Raw genomic sequence first — 20,771 nt, forward strand, 5'->3', positions numbered from 1 at the left:
AATTGATGTGAATGATTACAAGTCCCCTAGAGTTAAACAGTTTAACCATTTTTGGATCCATTGAGCTGATCTCCGGGTCTGTCAAGAGCACTTTTAGCTTCAGCAAGAATCATTGAATTGGATCATTTTGGCAGTTTCAATATTTCTACAATTTAAAGCTTGGCACCTCTGTAGTTACATCGAGTTTATACAAGAACCGACGGAAAATGAAAAGTTGCCATTTTCTAGGCTGATATAGCTAGGTAACTGTACTCTCATTCTGGCATAATAATCGAGGAACTTTGCAGTCGTACAGCAATTCGTAACTTTTTGATTTAGTGGCCAATTCCTATGATTTCATGAGATTTCATTCGTACAATTTAGCGCGATTTGCTTATCCCCCAATGACGGTTGGGTTTAGAGGCGGGGTTGGGTGCCACACCTTTTTAAAATCATACATTTTTGGACTGAACTTGTAAGAATTGGCTTCAGCGGGCACAATGATATTATTTTACATATTACATTATAGCAGACTTTCATTTTCTGTTGGTCTTAGTACACAACAACTACAGAAGAGTGAAGCTTTAAAATAGAAAATGATTGAAACTCTTTGGTCCTCCTTGAATGAGATGCTATTAGTAAAATCCAATTCAATGATCAATGCTAAACTAAGCTAAAACTGCTCCAGAGATCAGCTGATTGGTAAAACTCAACTGTTTATATCTAGTGGACTTTTATTTTTAAAAAGTGTTAGACTATATTTCATTATAAAAATATGAGTGTTGGCACAGGGGCTCAGTAATTAGCACTGTTATCGCACTGCAAGAAGGTTGCTGGTTCGAGTCCTGACTGGGCCAGGAGTTTCTGTGTGGTGTTTGCATGTTCTTGCCGTGTTGGTGTGGGTTTCCTCCAGGTGCCCCGGTTTCCCCCACAGTCCAAAGACTTGTGCTATAGGTGAATTGAATAATTGGTGGAATAGTTGGTGGTTCATTCCGCTGTGGCGTCCTCTGACATAAAGATTAACCTGAATGAAAATGAATGAATGAAAATAGTGGATCATTCCTTTAATATTTCAAATAACATTTGTTTAAAAAAAGTTAAAAAAAAAAAAAAAGGGTAAAACCTTATGGTTTATTTAAAGATCGTGGCAAAGTCTCAAGATTTTAACCACAAAATACCTTCACAGAAAAAATGCTGGAGCCTTTTTTTGTTTAGAAAGACAGAAAATAGATCTGTAAAAAAAAACGATGGTTTTGAGTTTCACTCAACATTTATCAAACAAGCTCAAATAAAATACACTGTGACATTGTGATTTAGATTTTTTTTTATTAAATGCAACACGAATGCAATAAAATTAAGATAAATAACATGTTTTAACAGTGGAAATATCTTAGAGTTATATTCCCCACGAGGTCGAAAAGAACATCCACCGTAAAAATCAGTTCCAAGTGGGTCTCAAATTCAGGTTACACAATGATTCTATTTCCTTTGAGGCTTGGCCAACTTCCTGGCACACTGGTGGTGCCAGTGCCACCATATCAAGCGTTGAATCCAGTGTTTGTTTACAAAAATACAATTTTTCTTTGTCTTTTTTTTTCTTTTTGTTTTTTTTATAGACCCAGAAAGTGACATTACATTTATTTTCACATCAGATTTGTTAAAGCTTTAGCTTCTGCAGTGTAACAGCAACAATGTCATTAAAAAAGTAAGTCATCCTTTAGGATTGAAAGGCATTTCTGTCCTTTTTCACAATTCCAACACGGAACAATCTGTACAGGCTTGCATATTGAACAAATAAGAGTACAACGTTGACAATGGAAAACAGAACAAAACAAAAAGAACACATTTTTTTTGGCAAAGCAGGAAGAAAAAGTGACAAAGAGGCAACATTTTAGATTAGATCTGTTTAAGTTTTGTTTAAACTGCCCTCATTTACAGGTTATGATTGTCCTTCATGATCACGTGACACAGGACAGCAGGAGGCTTCAAGTGCTGGAAGCGTCTGTTCACGCTTTGCATTACCGTATAATCCTTGGCCGACAAACATTCTGAGAACATTTGAGCATTGTTTTCAAACATGAAAGCTATCTAAAGTACATCAGGCTAAACATTGCAAGCGCCCCTTGTTCACGATTCAGTCTATATATATATATATATGTATTTATTGCAGATGGAAGTGGAGTCATTCCTTTGGTTCGTCATTTTGGAGGCCAGATTCCTTTAGTTAGTATTTAAATGTTTAAACCACCTCCATATTTGCTATATGGAACTCTTTACCTACGAAGCATTAAGCGCTTTTTTGCTCTTGCCAGTTCACACAAAAACAATGAAATGCAAACAAACAAACAAACACTTCTTTCAACGCTAAAATCAGAAAGACGAAAGATAATAATGAAGTGTACACACAGACAGCCTGTTTCCTCTGACTGGGCTGCATTGTGTCGGTTCTACAGAACGTCTCGCTATACCCTCCTATACAGCAGTGATGAGGGTATTCAGTAACCAAAGTCTCCAAAATCATGCCTGTCCCCGAAGCAAACCTCCCGATCCGACACTTAATTCAGTTTAAAAAAATAACACAATCAAGAGCAACAAAGAGGAATAGAGTTCTCTCTTCATTTATATTATATTTACAGTTTTTAATATATATTTATATATTTATATATTTACACACATCAAATAAATCAATTGTACAACTATACACCTGAATGAGAAGATAAGCAAGAGGTACAGAAGTATATGGCTTGACTGGAAAAAATCGTTCCTTTGTGTTTTTTGTCTGTGTTTGTTTTTTTATGTTTGCTCTTAAAACAGCTTAACAATATACCGACATAATCATTAGCGCCCCTCCCCCTCCCAAAAAAAAAACAAACAATAAAAAATCCCTGGTATTGTCAAAAGAGGTCATTAGACTGTACATATGAGAGAGCGTCATTCAATGTAGCCTCTAATCTCCAGGTTAACGGCTATTCCTCTTTGTTTGTTTGTGGCTGATCTCTACATACACTCATGGTTGTTCGCATATCTGCATACAGCAATAAAAAGAAAGACCCTCTCATTCGCATCTCCCCTCAGTCAAATGCACAAATGAACAGATCATACCACAGCTGAAAGTAACAGTGTATTTGGTCCTGCTGGGATATCTTAAAGTCCCGGTGTGTTTAACCAGCGAACATCTTTCCAAAAGAACTTCCCGCAAAAAATGCAGTCAGTGTTTTTCTTCTCTGACCCAAGTCAGTTCTCAGAACGTCAGTCTAAATACCCTACTCTGAACAAGTCCAGTGCCTTTTTCCGTGATTGGAAAAAAAATGATTCCATGTCTGTGGAGCCTTCATGAGTGATCACCATGAGTTGGCCTCCCCACAATCCATTCGATAATGTACTGTTACTTCAAGAGTAGAGACGGAAGTGGCCTTTTATTTACCATTTTCAGTAGTGCATCATCCATTTCCAAATGTTAGCAGATAATCGACTCTCCTTCGGCTGTCACCAGCTGACCACTGGTGGGGTCATAAGTTCCTGCCAGGTAGTATAGATCTTGACCATTGCTGTTTGGTTTCCTAATTCGACTCAGACGCTCATATTCAGCTCGGCTGACCACCTGGCACTTATGGGAGATGGTTTGGACGTCATTTTCATCCTCATGGGAACTTTGGTACAGGGCATGCTGTGGAGAGAGAAGAAATGAAGGTTAAGTCTTGCAATAACGTGATAAAAAAAATCCAAACCAAACAAGACTTCTGGTGACTACTGTACCTTCCCATCCCGGTGCCTTTTTCCAAGCTTGGTCTCCTCAGGGTGGTAGAACCACTTTACTTTGACTACCATGTTGCTAGACCATGATTCCCAAAGACTTTCAATGCGACCGATGAAGGGCAGATGGGGTCGACCAGCCGAGAGGAAAACTGCACAATCACCAACTCGAACTGTGTCTTTACCACGAACGATTGCCTTGTAGAAGAGCTTTCTGGCTTTTCCTTTCAAACCCCGTCTCTGATGACAAGAAAGGAAAGTTTGAGGCACTCTTTTTAAACTATATTTTTGATTGGTATTTAAAAAGAAAAATCATTACAATTACCTGAGTAGGGTTCCCAGACCACCTCCACAGCTGTCGCCCTGGCATGAATGCGGATGAGTTGGGGGGACCTTCTGAAGACTGCATCTTCTGCTTTTTAGGGAAGTCTTTGGAAGATTTGGACTGTACTACAGAAGAAGAGTTGGCAATCTCCTTTCTCTTTGGAGGTTTTCCTGTACTACTATTTACTGCAGCCTTTGAATTAGAGATACTCATAGTTTTGGCTCCAAAAGTGTGTCGTGGTGGGGCGGTGGGAGGGTCTGAATGCTGCTGTTGTTGGAGCAATGTGTGATGAGAAGAAAGGCAACCCTGGAGCAGAAGCCGAGATGCCTCTTCTTCATCTGAACTGTAGGACGAATCATTGTCAGACGAGCAGACGCTGGAACTGGACAATGAGCCTGAGCTAGATGCACTGGAGGATCCTGAGGATGACGATGAAACAGAAAGACGAGACAAAAAACGTCCAGTGGTGCGCATTGCCGCCCTTCTGGCATCTTCCTCCTCATCTTCATCTTCATCCATGTCTGAATAAGAGCTTAGGCAGTCGCTGTGGCAATTTGGCCCATAATCTGTATATTCACTAAGCCCGAGACCCTGAGGGTGCTTACGCATGTCAGAGGAACCTTTGAGAAGATGGCAACTGTTCCTTTTGGCATCTTTGACAAGAAGAACAGACTGGGAATAGCCCATTGTTGAGGTCAGCTCTCCAATACCTTTGGCTCCAAAGCCCTTTTCCATTCGTCCACTTCTTTGTAGCTCTGGGTTCCCAAGAAGCAACAATGCTTTTCCATTTTTAGTCTTAGGGGATGTTACCCCTTCATGGTCCAGTTTGACCAGAAATTCCTTCCTGTCTCCTATCTTTCTACACCGTGACCCAGGGACAACCTTGTGACTAGGAGGCAGGCCTGGTGCCAACTGTTGATTTCCAAAGGAAGTGCAACCATTTGCAATGCTGCTGAAAGAGTCCACCTCAAAGGAAGTGCTGAAGATGCCTTTGGCTGGAGTGGTCATAGTGGAGCTAAGTAGGGGGAACATGTCTGACTCCTTTCCCTTAAGAGCTTTCTTTGTTAACCCATTAAACTGGAACAAATCCATGGAGGGTTTCCTCCTGGACATGGTGGCAACTGGCCAGCTGAGAAGAGGGGAAGCAGTTTCGGTCATATTCTCAGATGCACCGCTCTTTGATGATGCATTGACAGATTTTGGCCTTCCTGTTGATGGAGATAAACAAAGGTATTGCTAAGGGGACTCAGGAATACCGACCTCCCAGCAATGATAACTTATTTGCATTTTTCCTAACTTAGCTTACTATGATATTACCTTCATCCCCTAAGAGAAAACAGATATGCCTAACAGTGGAACATCTGATGACTCAATGTTATTGTACTATTGCAGATAACATCTACTGAGTAAGAGCTGTTGGACTGGTAGTTCAGGGCTTCAAGTCAGGCTCTTTAGTTAAGTAGCGTTCAACCTTGACGCCAGTTTCCCTCATCCAAATACATCTCATTCCATTAGTCAACCATACACTGATCTCATCAATGCCTATGTGTTAATTGTACAGGGTCGTTAAAAGTAATGAGGGAAAATGCCTCTTTCTTCCGCATTTATTGCAGATTAATAAGCCAGATTATTTTACCTTAGATCTGATAAGACTTTTAGGGCTCTTGACAAACAGCAAATAAATCATTTGGTGGGTGCGTCAGTTCCAGGAACAAGAACCGGGAAAAGTAGTGAAGCGTGTCCTTAGGGACAAACAAACTGAGAAACATCACCCAGCAAGTTCCCCTGACAAACCTTGTGATTAGTGAGTAAATCACTAAATCACAAAGGCCTGTTGTGGAATCCTGTTTGATAGATGTTTCTCAACGTGCCTCTTTGAAACAACATGTTTTACCTCTCTCGTTATAGGTTAAAAGTAGCACCTAAGGGATGTATGCAAACTGTGACAGATTTTAATCTTAGATTATGTGAAAAGCATCTGTTTACACTGTGCAACCAGTAACCAAAATTAATTTAATTTAATCAGTTTGGGAAACCGTGAGAATATGGATAATGCAGCTGTCATCTCGCACCTGGCTTGGCTTTAACGGCACTCTTCCTTGGCTCTGTGTTAGAGGAACGTTCGTTGGATGCATCAGCCTGCTGAGTTATCTTCTCTTGGGTGGAGGTCTTCCTCCTGCGGCAGCTAGGTGAGATCAGGTGGGCTGGTGATGGCTCTGCACCTGCAGTACATCAATAATACCACAGGCTTAATTTTAAATATGGAACCTTTGCACAATGTCTAAACACGAGATTCTGTGTTTATGTTGGAGATGAAAGTCGTTTATCTGCAGAAACCTACAGTGGACTTGGTAGCCTGGCGGAAGCAACCTAATACTTGAAAGGGAAATCCATCCCCGGTCTCCATCGTCAAACTCCACCATGACACTCCCCTCCTTCTGTTCCTCACCTGGACCTCCTGAGGAATATATAAAAGTAGAGCTCTAAACAACACATATGTACACATATGTAAAAATGAACTTTATTGTTTATTTTTTGTAACTAATTTATAACTTGGTTTTTCGTGCGCAAATAATCTTACCTCTACGGACATATCCAGGATACAGACAGCGTGAGCGTTCACTCCAGTAAGCACATACTCTTGTTCCAGCCATCAGAGTTTCCACCGTCTCTGGCTGCACATCTAAAACCTGAAACACATGGATAACTTTAAAAATTAACCTACAGATCTTGCAGACAGGCAGCTCATCAAGCATAACAAGTTGATTCAGTTAAAAGAAATACATGAAGAAAACGAGACATCCAATTTTCAAAGCATAGATATCTTTGAGGCCCTCTCCTTAAGGCAATTCCAACCATGGGTATACATTTCTCAAGAGAGATGCATTTTGATTTTGTTCCCATAAATAGTTTCTCATACTGAACCAGAATAAAAAAGAGAGGAAATCAGCATTGCTGAATGGGGTGTCTGCTTTGAAATAATGGAATAAAAGAGCGGAGAGGTGAAATCGATGACTTTATTGTGAGGCTGCCAGCTCCCCTCCCACTACACAGAGCACATGCACTAAAGAGCCCTTTTAGGCCCTGTTCAAACGGGTCTGCTGTAGATACGGCCCTTTTGACAGACAGAGCAAATGGGAAGCCAGGGAGTATTTGGCCAGGATATGCAGGTAGTGGTGTTGGAAGTAAACGACTGATAAGAAGTCTTAAAAGTGGCACAGGAAAGAGGAGGTGTCCCTGAAATGGAAGGGCTAACGCTAATAGCTAGTAGTACCTCCTACCAACTTGTAGGTTTATTCCCCTAAAAAGGTGAAAGCAATGGCATCTATGAGAGCAACATCTGCCACAGTTTGACTCAACCAATTCCATGGATTTGAGGAATGAATATCTGTTCATTTGGTGGTGCACCATATGGGTGCTACAATCACCAACAATCTAATCCTGGATGATCGCTGGTAAACATGCAGATTGCTAAAGGAATACAAATCCACTGATATATGGACTACAAGTTACAGTCATGCACTTCCCTCACACACCTGGCCTAGATTCCATCAGGGCTGAGTCATGTAAACAGTATTGTGAAGATTATGACGCCTTTTCCTTGTTTTGTCTTGCCGTGTTAGACCCTAGCCTTGTTTTCTTGTTTTACTCCTGTCTGCTGCCTGCCTTCTGACCACTCGCCTGATGTTTGACTATGACTCTGGATTTCCTGTGTACATCTGTTTGCAATCATGGGGGATGACTGGAACTTGTAGTCCATATACCGGTGGATTTGTAGTCCTTTAGTGACCGTCGTGTTTACCAGAGATTTGCCAGTATATAAGAAAGTCTTGCGAACATAAAATAATGTATTAAGCAAACAATAAATAAATAAATACAAATTTCCAAAAATCGCAAAGCAAAAATTTGTTTTTGAGAAATAAAAAGGAATTGTTTAAACAAAATTAAAGAACTGTAAAGGAAAAATTGAGTTTTGAAAAAAAAGAATTAAATTTGCAGGGCAAAAAAAACTGGAAAATAAAAATAAAGCAGTGCAAAACAAAAATACTAGCTATATATATATATATATATATATATATATATATATATATATATATATATATACACACACAATTTTTTTTTTCGCAAAACTTACTGACACTATGCTATTTGACCTGTGCCTGGGCATGTTTCCTGGTTTGTTTGATAAGTGTAATTGCTCTGAACGGGACTCAGGTGCAGTTCAGTTGGCTGGCCCGGGCCCGGATGTAAAAGGTGTGCCAGAGCGTGGTTCTGTTGGGCTTTGGAATGTGAATGCAAAGGGAGTGTGAATGCAAAGGGAGTGCTGAGCCCTAAACTGAAGACGCGACTTCACTTTTAACGGACTTAGATGTCATAGATTATTAAAAAAGCAAACCCCACGCAGCACGTCAACAGCTCCTTCAGCAAACCTCCAAATAAATGCAGCATGAAGGCTTTTATGATAACTTTTAAGCGTCAAAACTTGTGGATCCGTTCAACAAAATATTTGACTGTGTCTCACGGCATCCCAAAAAACTAAACTGAACAGTCGCATCATCGATGACAAGCGTACTCTGGCTCAGATGCAATGTGAGTGCGGGCCATCGGGGGAGAGGGGAGGGGGGACACCTACGCTCCGGCATTGTTCAAGGCAACCATGCCTAGTGAAAGTACGCCCTAAGACCACCTCGATGATATTGTGTGATACAGGTGATGATGTCACTTAAATGGAGGGAGGTCTGGGCCTGCTGTAAACGCTGAAGTTTCCTTGAATCTGCCTTCTTGTCAAATCAGGGCCACGAAGTGAAATGCGCAGAAACAAAAAGTGCAAAGAGAAAACAGCATTGCAAAACTCACGGTTAACTAAAAAGCTAATCAAAATGAGCATTGCAATCGACTGGACGGGTTTTGTAAAGGCAATGCTATAAAAATGTTTTGCAAATATATATCGTTTTTTTTAAAATTGCAAATAAGAATTTTTTTACTTGCTTGATTATTATTTGCAGTTCTTTTTTTGTATGCAAATTTCATTTTTATTCTTCAAATTTATTTTTGCCTTGCGATTTTTGAAAATGTGCATTTATTTTTTTTGCTCAATACTTTATTTTTTAATACTATAATACTAATAATAATAATACCGTTATTTTTTTATTTGCAAAACTTTCTTTTATTTATATCTAATGTTGAACAATGCATCAGGCATATGGGCAAGTCCAGTTTGTTGCAGTAGAGTACAGCTAACTCCAATTCAATGCCAACCAACCAATTCTGTTTACTTGGTGGTGAACCATATGGATAATGCTAAAACAATCTGTTTAAATATAGCAATCATTATATTTGCCATTTGTTTGGTGGTGAAAGTAAACACTTTATACTTAAGTATAGAAAAAATGGTCAGAGGAAATTTGCAAGCACTGTTTTTAATAATCAAAGGGGGAAGAACATGCAGTCCATAAATTCTGCAGCATGAGCTGTAACAATGAGATATGTGTTAATAATGATTGCTACAATTTTTTAGTAACTATGAGCCTAATTTTAAATGTTCATTAATTAATGGATTTTGAGAAATGGAGTGTGAAATTTACACACCAGAATGAAGTCAGATAAAGGGTGAGTTTGCATTTAAGGAAAGTTTTTAACATCAGGCTTATGAGCCATGAGTCCAATTTGTTGGAGTAGAGTTCAATGTTAAAGCCTTTACTGTGCTAGCCCTCAGTAAATGCTCTCTCTCTCTTTTGTTCCTTCTGTTCTCAACCACAACTATACAAAATCACACCCAATATTGACAACCTCCTCCTTTGTTTTGCATTTTGTGAACAATCAAGAGCTTTTTATGTTGCAGCTTCTGAATTGTATCAAGACGAGATCTTCAGATGTCTTGTGTACGGCACTGAACTTAAGAGTTGCACAGAGCATGCTCATTAATATGTCTTTGAGGGAGACTAGGGACGAGTAGTAGAGCTTGCGATAGGCGGTCCCTAGGCGGCGAGACACTTTTTTCAGCCCATGATACTGAGAGAGATGAATGAGAGAAGTAACGCATGTAATGTATTCAAATGAATGCATGCCGACAAAGAGCTGTTGGTTTACGGTGTGTAATCAGCTCCCTTTTCCCCCATCGGCTTAGATAAACTATGCGTGTTATTGTAACCCACAGTTCAGCCCCAAAGATGTTCCTAAATAAGAAGATAAATAAATAAAAAAGGGATAAAGCATGCTCTTCTGTACGTCCTCCTGTGGGGCCACGCACAACTAATAAGGAACAGTTATACAGAGTCACAATGTGAAACTGTATATGCAGGAATCTAACAGACTCCTGGACCACATTATGGGCAGCTAACATAGAGCCCTGTTTGATAAAAAAAAAAAGTGTATTAACATTTTAAGAGGTCCTAGGGTTGTCTACATCCCTCTATCACAACCAGATGCCGAAATGTTCCTTTAACTATGAATTTGTGCTCAATGAGATAAAAAATAAGCAATAAAAGAGGCAAATGCCAAACGAATGGCTAAAGTTGGACTGGAGTCCTTCACACACTGATCAGAGCAGTTTACACGCTTCATGGCTAAGTAAATTCTTATCGAAGCACACACACTCACACAAACCCAGATGCTATGTGTATAACTGCTTTAGCAGAGAAAGCCAGAGCTGGGCTCGATCCAGCATTGAGCCGATGGGGCTCTGGGGGAGAACAAGGGGTCTGTGAGAGCCTGTGAGGGTGGCCTGAAGGGCTTCTTCGGCCCAAGGCCTGTATGGGAAGATAGAGGAAGTCTTTGGGGGGAACAAGTCCTCTGAAGAAGCTTTTTTTAAAGGGTCTCACCGCTTCCTGAAGCAGCTGCTCCAGAGAGTAGATCCTCGGCCTGTTTCCACGTTCACCCTCAACAACAACACTATAGCTGGGGAAATGGAGATTTTTTTGTGTTATTTTTTAGATCTGATCAATATTATCGGTCTATCCACACATATATATACATCTCTATACATTATTCCATCCATCCATCCATCCATCCATCTATTCATCCATCCATCCATCCATCTACATTCATCTACCTGCAAATCTATGCATCAATCTATATAACTATCATTTCATTGTTCCATTTATCTATTATTTAATCTATTTGTCCATTGTTACAACCATATATTCATTCTATTCATCTTTTCATCCATCCAACCCCACCCATCTATCCATCCATCCATCATTTCATTGTTGTATCTATCTATTATTTAATCTATTTTTCCATTGTTACAACCATATATTCATTCCGTAAAATTTTCCATTCATCCATCCATCCATCCATCCATCCATCCATGCACTTATCCATCCATCAATCCATCCATCCATTTACTTATCCATCCATCCATCATTTCATAGTTTTATCTATCTATTATTTCATCTATTTGTCCATTGTTACAACCATATATTAATTCTATTCATCTTTCCATCCATCCAGCCCCACCTATCTATCCATCCATCCATCCATCCATCCATCCATAATTTCATTGTTCCATCTATCTATTATTTAATCTATTTGTCCATTGTTACAACCATATATTCATTCCATTCATTTTTCCATTCATCCATCCATCCATCCATCCATCCATCCATCTACTTCTCCATCCATCATTTAATTGTTCTATCTATTATGTCATTCTTTCTATTCATCTTTCTATCCCTCCACCTACACACCCACCCACCCATCCATCCATCCATCCACCAATCTACTTATCCATCCATCCATCCATCCATCCATCCATCCATCCACTTATCCATCCATCCATCCATCCATCCATCCATCCATCCATCCATCCATCCATCCATCCATCCATCCATACGTCATTTCATTGTTCTATCTATCTATTATGTCATTCATTCTATTAACCTTTCTATCCATCCACCTACCCACCCACCCATCCATCCATCCATCCACTTATCCATCCATCCATCCACTTATCCATCCATCCATTCATCCATCCATCCATCCATCCACCAATTCATCCAGCTACTTATACATCCATCCATCCATAATGCAGGTCTGGTTCTCTTACATATCAGGCAGGTCCAATGTATGTACATAAGCAGCATACAGTAACTCGTCCTCTTTCGAGATCAATACTTTCAGCCCATCCCTCAGGATTTCTTTGGTGAGAATGCAGTTGGGCAGGGCTGGTTGAGACAAAGACAGATTAAAGGTAGAGGTCATTCTCTTTTGACCACAAGCACATTCTGTGTTGATATGAACACAGTTACATTTAAATCATGCCTGTCTGTTTGCATATTTTGTACCTGGCAATGCACTGCCCATCAGCTCTGGTTCCTCCTCTTCCTCCTCCTCCTCTTCCTCTCCCTCTGAGAAGCTGCTGTCATCGTCAATCTGGAAACCTTCATCGGCAGCAAAGCTCTCCAGCAAACGACTGACTGCTCGTCCCTTTGCCTGCTAACAATCACGAAACAGCATGTGAGTCTCATTCTTTCACACACACACACACACACACACACACCCACACACGCACGCAGACAAACACACACACATACACACATACACACCTGTAATGGCCCCAGAGAGAGTGATTAGGGCTCCAACATTCATTCAACCTCTCATACAAATATATCATAACCTCTCACACCCAACGGGTCCATTCTTGTGCACAGCCCTCAGTACTTAACATTGCTCAAAAAAAGCTGTCACATATTAATGTGATGGAGGTTTCGTCACTTGGGGTGATGCTGTTCGGTTTTCATTTTACAAGTGTGTCTCTAGGGTGAGGCACAGGTGAAGAATGATGCGTGTCTTTGTTCTCTATCGCACTCTTTGAGCGGAGTGGGAATTCTTCCCGCCCTCTGATTAGGCAGGCAAAGTCCCCTCGCATGCCTCGCTGATGACCTCACAAAGGGCCGACGGTGACAGCCTTGACGCCTATGGTGTAAATCCTTTCAAAACTATTGACTGTTTTATTTAGACAATGCATGATTCAGCCTGTGAATTAGCAGGCGGATCCCATCTTATCTTTATTGTGAGTAGATTTACGAGAGCCCCTGACAGGACGAACCACACGAGATTGCATAATCCTTCTCAAAGGGATGGCTTTTTATGGGTGCCAAGAGGGCAAGGCAGACAGATCTAGGCCGCTGGGGGTAATTCGCTATGTGGCGCTGCAGTCTAGCTAGATCACACCAGTGTCCAGCACAACTCAAATAAATGAGCTCAGATGTACCAGCATAGATTGGCTGTGGCCAAAAGCTGACTTGTTGCCTCACTGCACTATCAGGCAACGGCTTCGCAAGCAGCTGTTGCGCATGAATGTGCCTCATGAAACTGATTTCAGACAGACTTCTGAAGCAGCATAATGGTTTAATGATCCTCAATAAAATACAGGGAGCTTTGGTAAACCAAAACCAAGCAAATATGCAATTACTGCAAAAGTAATTTCTCAGTAAAAATTACATGAAAAGTGGAAAAACTTGGCCCAAATCTACATTTACAAATACAATGACCACCAAACCACAACTTTCAGATGCCAAATAAAATGTTTATCTCAACTGTCAATGAATCAAATACAGGACAGTGGGTTATCTTGCACAGAAAACAGTGCTGCCATTAAAAGATGATCAGATTGAAGTAGCATTTACAGAAGACAGGATGTGACATGGTAATTGGATTGCACTCCTATATCCTTAAACACAGCCTTTCTACTTTAGATGACTGCTAGGTTCCTTATGGCCCTTTTCCACTGAGTGGTACAGTACGGTACGGTTCGGTTCGCTTTTATGAAACAATGAAAGGGTATCAAAAGGTGGAGCCAGATGCGCAGCTGAACACTATGGATTTACAGACAAACGTCAAAAGACAGGAGAATGAAAACAAAGGAAGCGCCCATTTTAAATACACAGCCGAGACAATACATCATAATGATTATATACATATAATAACAAGCCATGGTTGACCCGAGCTCAAACACACCTTGTCATTGTCTTAATGTACAGCCACAAAGCCAAGTAGATAAACCTGTTGTCCTGTTGTTGTTGTTTTCCATGGGCGTCTAAAGCGCGAGCGGTTTCACTTTCTCCAGAGAGCTTTGCGATCGTTCGCCGTTGTCTATATTTGAAATAACAAACTTCTTGAGCTGATGATAATAACATGCGCGTGATTATTGGAGTGCTTCTGACATCTGATCCTTTCAGAAACAGACAAAAGCGAGGGAGATGCACGGAAAAAAAAACAAAAGAGAAGCCAAAAAAAAAAAAACCAAATGGGGCAAATGATTCTTTGAGCAACCTAAAACATGAACAAACTGCCATGTTTAACTATTATAATCACCTTTTGGACTATTTTGAACTCGAGAATGACAGAGTTCTAATAGAGGTTACATGTGCTGCTGAAGATTAAAGATACAGATGAGAGGTTTGCACTGACTGTACGCTACATGTTGAGTGTTGTTTTTGAACTCAAATAAGGACTAAATGTATGATTCGGAAACTGTAACGGTCTGTATGTGTTCATATACGTTGCATTTATTTATATACTGTCGCAGATGTCACAGTAGGCTTTTTCTATTTCGCACTGATTTTTGATCTGCAGTTATAATCAAATCATATTCATAGAAAAGCTAATAATGAACATTTCTACACAAGTATTAAGGTGTATAAAGCATCTGTTTTGTGAGAAGTGCTTCTCATATGATATGTGAATGACCCGTACAGCTTTACTGTAGACATTTTCTCGAGCAACAATGACGTAGACTAAAACTTTCTGTTGTATACCATGCCCACCATTGGTACCCTTTTGACAGTGGAAACGAAATCCTGATAAAGGTGACCCGTACCATACCGTACTATACCACTCAGTGGAAAAGGCTCATTAAAGGGAGAGTTTATCTAAAACTGAATATTCTGTCATCATTTACTCTCCCTTTACTTGTCCCAAACCAAACCCAAGATTCTCTTCTGTTGAACACAAAGGAAGACATTTTATGTCGGAAAATGTTTAAATGTTGGAAACCTGTACCCATTGACTTCAATGGTATTTGTTTTCCCAACCAGGAAAGTCAATAGTTAATGTTTGTTAATAGTAAATGTTTGTTTTTAAAATATCTGGAAAGAAACTTCTTGGAACTACTTCAGAGAGATGAAATAGTGAGTATTTTTCATTTTTGGTTGAATTATCCTATTAACTTGCCTAACCTAATCATCAAGACTTTGAATAGATGTTAACTGGTAAAAGAAACTCTTTCCATACCTGTTTGTTTCTGATTCGCCTACTCCAAGATATGTCATCATACTGCGACGACAGCGCTTGCAACCAACAGCTCTTCCTCTGAAACAACCATCGATGACGTGTTAGCACTTAACGAATAGCACTTGTAGCTTCGTTTCTATAGAATTTACTAACAAAGTATAGATTTACCTTGCCGAGAAGCACTGCGCTCTTCCTGGTGGTCCTTTCTCGTGGAGTAGGTGAGGTTTTGAGAACCCTAGTGTGGTCAAAGGTGTTCTCCCTTGAGCCCTCTCTCCACTTCGGGCCAGTCAATCTCCTGTCCTCATCTAGTTCTGAGTGGTTATGGTCAGCACAGACCTGGGCTGGCCTACAGGGGGCCTTCCTTCTCTTCATCTCTTCTTTAGTGACGGACACATTCATAGACCCTGGAGGGAATCAGAAAAAAAAATGGTAAGAATGACAGTGAAAGATGAGTGTTTGTGAACTAAGGTGATATCTGTCAATCCATGCTGTCTAATTAAGAAAAGATGTAACATTTACCGAATCCTTGTCTTTCAGTTTTGTTCTTGGCTTTCTGATTAGCCTCAAGCTTCACGATGGAGCACTGTGAAGGACGGCCGGCTCCAGACAGCTGCTCTTTAGATGATAGATTCTTGATGCCCTCTGCCCCTTCCTCGCTGTCGTAGATGCCGTCATCTTCCTCCTCTGTGAAAATGATGGATCGATTGAATGCATTGACATCTTGACTGGACTACAGTTCACAGCGGGCGTCTGAATCGGTCATGGCGAACGCAGCCTGCCGATTTCTCTCACTGCGCGGTTTGTTCGATATTTAGCAAAGTTCATGAAACGGGTGCCAAATGTGGCTGTGACTGTCAGCGTTCACAGGAACTTTAGCAGTCAGAGAAGTCTAGTCACTGGCAGGTTTGACCATCAAGTGTCAGACCTAGTGACTGATTCAAGCTCCTGATTTAGCTGCAAATACATTATCATTACAAATCTGAGACCGCTACAACACTGCTCTTTAAAATACACACTATAAAATTCATTCAATTCATTTAATTTCATGTATATTTCTATAGCGCTTTTACAATGTAGATTGTCTCAAAACAGCTTAACATAGAAGTGCCAGTAACACTTTACAATAAGGTTCATTAGTTAATGCATTTACTAACATGAACTAATCATGAAGAACACATGTACAGCATTTATTAATCATAATTTAACATTATTATTATTATTATTATTAATGGATTATTAACATCCAAGTCCATGCTTGTTAACATTAGTTAATGCACCATGAGTTAACATGAACTAACAATGATGTACTGTATTTTCATTAACTAACGTTAACTAACATGAACACATACAGTAGTAAATGTATTGTTCATTGTTTGTTCATGTTAGTAAATGCATTAATTACACATTAACTAATGAACCTTATTGTAAAGTGTGACCGAAGTGCCTTCAGATTTGTATCAATTTCTACAATCACTCACTGGCCACTTTATTAGGTACACCTTACTAGTACGTGGTTCAACCCTCTTTTGCCTTCAGAACTGCCTTAATCCTTTGTGGCATAGATTTAACAAGGTACTGGAAATATTCCTTAGAGATTTTAGAGATAAATGGATGGACAGGGTCAGCAAAAATTCTCAGGTGTGCTGTGGTGTCGACACAATGCTCAAATGGTAGTAATGGGCCCAAAGTGTGTAAAGAAAATATCCCCCACACCTTTACACCACCATCACCAGCTTGAATTGTTGATACAAGGTAGGATGGGTCCATGCTTTCATGTTGTTGTTGCTAAATTCTGACCCTACCATCCGAATACCGCAGCAGAAATCAAGACCCATCAGACCAGGCCACCTTTTTCCAATCTTCTATTGTTCAATTTTGGTGAGCCTGTGCAAATTGAAGCCTCAGTTTCCAGTTCTTGGCTGACAAGACTAGCACCCGGTGTGGTCTTCTGCTGCTGTAGGCCTTCCGCCTTAAGGTTCAACATGTTGTGCATTCAGAGATGCTCTTCTGCATACCTCGGTTGTAATAAGTGCTTATTTAAGTTGCTGTTGCCTTTCTTTCAGCTCTAACCAGTCTGGCCATTCTCCTCTGACCTTTGGCATCAACAAAGCATTTGCACCCACAGAACTGCCGCTCACTGGATATTTTCTCTTTTCGGACCATTCTTTGTAAACCCTAGAGATGGTTGTGCGTGAAAACCCAAGTAGATCAGCAGTTTCTGAAATACTCAAACCAGCCCGTCTGGCACCAACATCCATGCCATGTTCAAAGTCACTTCAATCACCTTTCTGATGCTCAGTTTGAACTGCAGCAGATCATCTTGATCATGTCTACATGCCTAAATGCGTTAAGTTGCTGCTATGTGATCGGCTGATTAGAAATTTGCGTTAATGAGCAGTTGTATGTGTACCTAATAAAGTGGCCGGTGAGTGTACTGTAAGTAATGATACTGCAGTCTTGAAATTAAGTTTGTAAGGAGGATGGAAACATCTACTGATGCCTTTCACATTCTAGCTGTCAGTTTATTAAGATATTCAGATGAAATGACTGTGCAACTTTAGAAAAATAAAGCAACCTTGTGCTTTCTGCTGCACTTGTCCTGTACATTCCTTTCAGAATCACATACACATCTTTGTGATTGCAAATTTTTTTTCAACCACCGCGTACGCAAACAAAGTCGTACTCGCATGCTTGGGTGTCACAGATCCGTATTGGCAGATGCCGTCTGTGGGCTATGTGTCTCGCATCGAGCGGAGATGGCACGGTGGCAGCAGTGTCGGGTGTCAACACAGTGCTGACACACTTGTCACTTACAAGGCGCTCGTCAACACTCTCGCAAGCTCGTGAAATGTGAAAAGGATAACTTTCAGGGCAATTAACAGAGCGGCGACAACACCGCCTAGCTCGACCGCAGGCGAAGTTCACATTAGCGTTCATTACCGCCATGATTTCATCTCCACTTTGTTCACTTACAGAAGTGTGTTCGCAGGAAGCATGGACTAAAACGTAGCTTTATATTCCCCCTGTAGGTGTGGCATTCTGAACACAGCATGATGCAGTCTAGCATTACAGCTCGGGTTTTGCCTAATGCATGCCTGAGGAGGCGCCATTAATTTTTTTTAACACCAAGACAGTCGAGTAGGCAACAGAGAGCGTCCGCTGATCAACATTTCTCCTGGCCCATAACTCACCTGTGTCGCTGATGCCCTTCTCTGTAGCTTCAAGCTTGCTATCGGTCATAGCTGTATTGCATAGCAGCTGCTGAGTTCGGGTTGGTAGGGGTGTAGAGCTCAGGATGGCCTTTGACCTCGCGCCTCTTTTCATCACGCTCCGCTTCCCATCTGAATCCTGCTGGACTGCAGTCCCACTGCCTGCTGGGATAGATTAAACATTTTTCAGATTTCTAAATAATCTAAAGTAAGCTAAATAATAAACGACACAGCAGCTGACCCAAAACGAACACTACTGTCATCATTTACTCACTCTTTACTCGTTCCAAACCTCTTTGAATTTCTTTCTTCTGTTAAACAAAGGAAGATATTTTGAAGATAGCCTTTGTTTGGTTTATAAAAGTCTTCAAAAAATACCTTCTACTGTGTTCAGCACAAGTAAGAAACACATCGAGGTTTGGAACGAGTAAATAGTGAGTACATCTTCATTTGATTTTAATGTAAATGTGTGATTTTTACCTGTGTCACCTTGCTCTCCCGTTTTGTTATTATGTGCGTGTTCTTCTTTTGCAGACTGATGTTCGGGAACAGTGCTCTGTGTTTTGCTCTCTCTGTGACACAGCAAGTTCACCAATCTGGATCCACGCTTGGCTTTGGCTTTCTGCTTCAGCTGTGAGCAAGCTTTCTGCTTAAACTTCGTGCTTAGGAGTCTCGGCCTTCCTCTGGGCCTACAGTGAGCCTTCATCTGAAACGAAGAGAAGAGGGGAATTAAAGCAAAGGCAGTGTTTGAGTTGCATTATTACAATAGTTGTAAGACAGCACTCTGTTGAAGTTCCTCAACTAATTCACTCAAGCTTGCTAAGGCTGTGGTTAAAGGTAATGTAAATAATGTTCAGTTTCTTGCACTCACTGGCCGTTTCCTTGCATAAAATCTCAATATATTATTGAGAGACATGGGTATTAGTTATGTTTCACCTTTATGCGTGTGTGTGCTTTTTTTACTCTCAAAAGTGCTGTGGATTAGCATTTTTTGGATCACTGTCTAAGTCAGAGAATTTCATCTGAAAGCGGGGTGAGCAAAGAATAATTGCCATTCATAATCAAACCAACAACAATGACATTATTGATATTATTAAAGGCATTTTTTGTCGAGAGAATTTTCAAAATAATTTTTTATAATCATAATGTTTTTTTTTTTAATGGTTCTTCAAAACAGCTTTGCCTTTAATATTTAAAAAGCTGTTTTGGAATGTTTATTCATTCATTTATATTCTTTTTGGCTCAGTCCCTTTGTTAATCTGGGGATACCAGAGCGAAATGAACCGCCAACTTATCCAGCACATGTTTTATGCAGCGGATGCCCTTCCAGCTGCAACCCATCTCTGGGAAACATCCACACACACTCATTCACACTCATACACTACGGACAATTTAGCCTAGCCAATTCACCTGTACCGTAGTACCGTATTATTTTGAACTGTGGGGAAAAACAGAGCACCCGGAGGAAACCCACGCGAATGCGGGGAGAACATGCAAACTCCACAGAGAAATGCCAACTGACCCAGCTGAGGCTCGAACCAGCGACCTTCTTGCTGTGATTACCTACTGCGCCACCGCGTCACCTGTTTTGGAATGTTTCGTTTTTTAATGTTTACTTAAATAAATAGACATTTTAAGATTTTTTTTTAATATTTAACAATTTTACACAGCTTCTTTTGTGTACAGAGTTTCTTGTTTTCTTGCCTTTAGTTTTCCATTTGCAACAATTAAGAAATTAACATAAAAAGTTAATTTATGCAATGATGATGACCTTAATGACAATATTAAAGCACAGCCTCCACAAATTCAGACGCAAGCACATCATTTTACTATGAATTTACCTACAGATTTAAGAAAGCATAACAGTTAAGTAACTATTGATTTGCCGTAATTGATAAGGTTTCATTCGTTTTGTAACTAATTGTTTCCAACACTGTCAAAATATATTTTTTTTAAATTTAAAAACAATCAGTTATGGCATTTTTTCTTGCATTAAGTTATTTATTTATCATTTTTAAACAGAAAACGATTAAAAGATAATCGGGCCTGACTCAGCATGAATGCTGTTTTTCAGCAGGTTTCTGATCTGCAGAACATGAAAGCATACAGTCACCTTTAACATCTCATTCAACAACACATGAGAACAGTACAAACAATCACCAAACATACAAAAGTTTCTAGTCCAAATATCTATATATTAAATATTGATTTACCTTTTGACATAGGACTACTTTGATTGCCCCATTGGTAGATTATTTCGCTTGTTTTGA

At 40.1% G+C, this 20,771-nt stretch overlaps 1 protein-coding gene across 4 annotated transcripts in view; it reads right to left on the minus strand.

Annotated features, from left to right (window-relative positions):
* Nucleotides 1-1,285: 1,285 nt before the first annotated feature.
* Nucleotides 1,286-20,771, minus strand: part of bahcc1b (BAH domain and coiled-coil containing 1b) — a 160,132-nt gene continuing 140,646 nt past the window's right edge. For 2 of the 4 annotated variants that reach the window (XM_087276649.1, XM_087276648.1), the window contains exons 16-29: nt 18,982-19,207; nt 18,484-18,666; nt 15,812-15,976; nt 15,461-15,696; nt 15,293-15,370; nt 12,343-12,493; nt 12,105-12,222; nt 10,879-10,954; nt 6,639-6,747; nt 6,399-6,515; nt 6,130-6,279; nt 4,058-5,265; nt 3,736-3,972; nt 1,286-3,646 (exon numbers count right to left, since the gene is read on the minus strand). In XM_087276649.1, the coding sequence (XP_087132775.1) occupies nt 3,437-3,646; nt 3,736-3,972; nt 4,058-5,265; nt 6,130-6,279; nt 6,399-6,515; nt 6,639-6,747; nt 10,879-10,954; nt 12,105-12,222; nt 12,343-12,493; nt 15,293-15,370; nt 15,461-15,696; nt 15,812-15,976; nt 18,484-18,666; nt 18,982-19,207 (3,264 nt within the window). In that variant the 3' untranslated portion in view covers nt 1,286-3,436. The remainder of the gene's footprint in view (nt 3,647-3,735; nt 3,973-4,057; nt 5,266-6,129; nt 6,280-6,398; nt 6,516-6,638; nt 6,748-10,878; nt 10,955-12,104; nt 12,223-12,342; nt 12,494-15,292; nt 15,371-15,460; nt 15,697-15,811; nt 15,977-18,483; nt 18,667-18,981; nt 19,208-20,771) is intronic. The other 2 variants (XM_087276650.1, XM_087276651.1) reach the window with 2 other exon arrangements.

The sequence above is a fragment of the Danio rerio genome, chromosome 12, assembly GCF_052040795.2.
Source record: "Danio rerio strain M-AB ecotype USA chromosome 12, GRCz13ab, whole genome shotgun sequence".
Classification (NCBI taxonomy): Eukaryota; Metazoa; Chordata; class Actinopteri; order Cypriniformes; family Danionidae; genus Danio; species Danio rerio.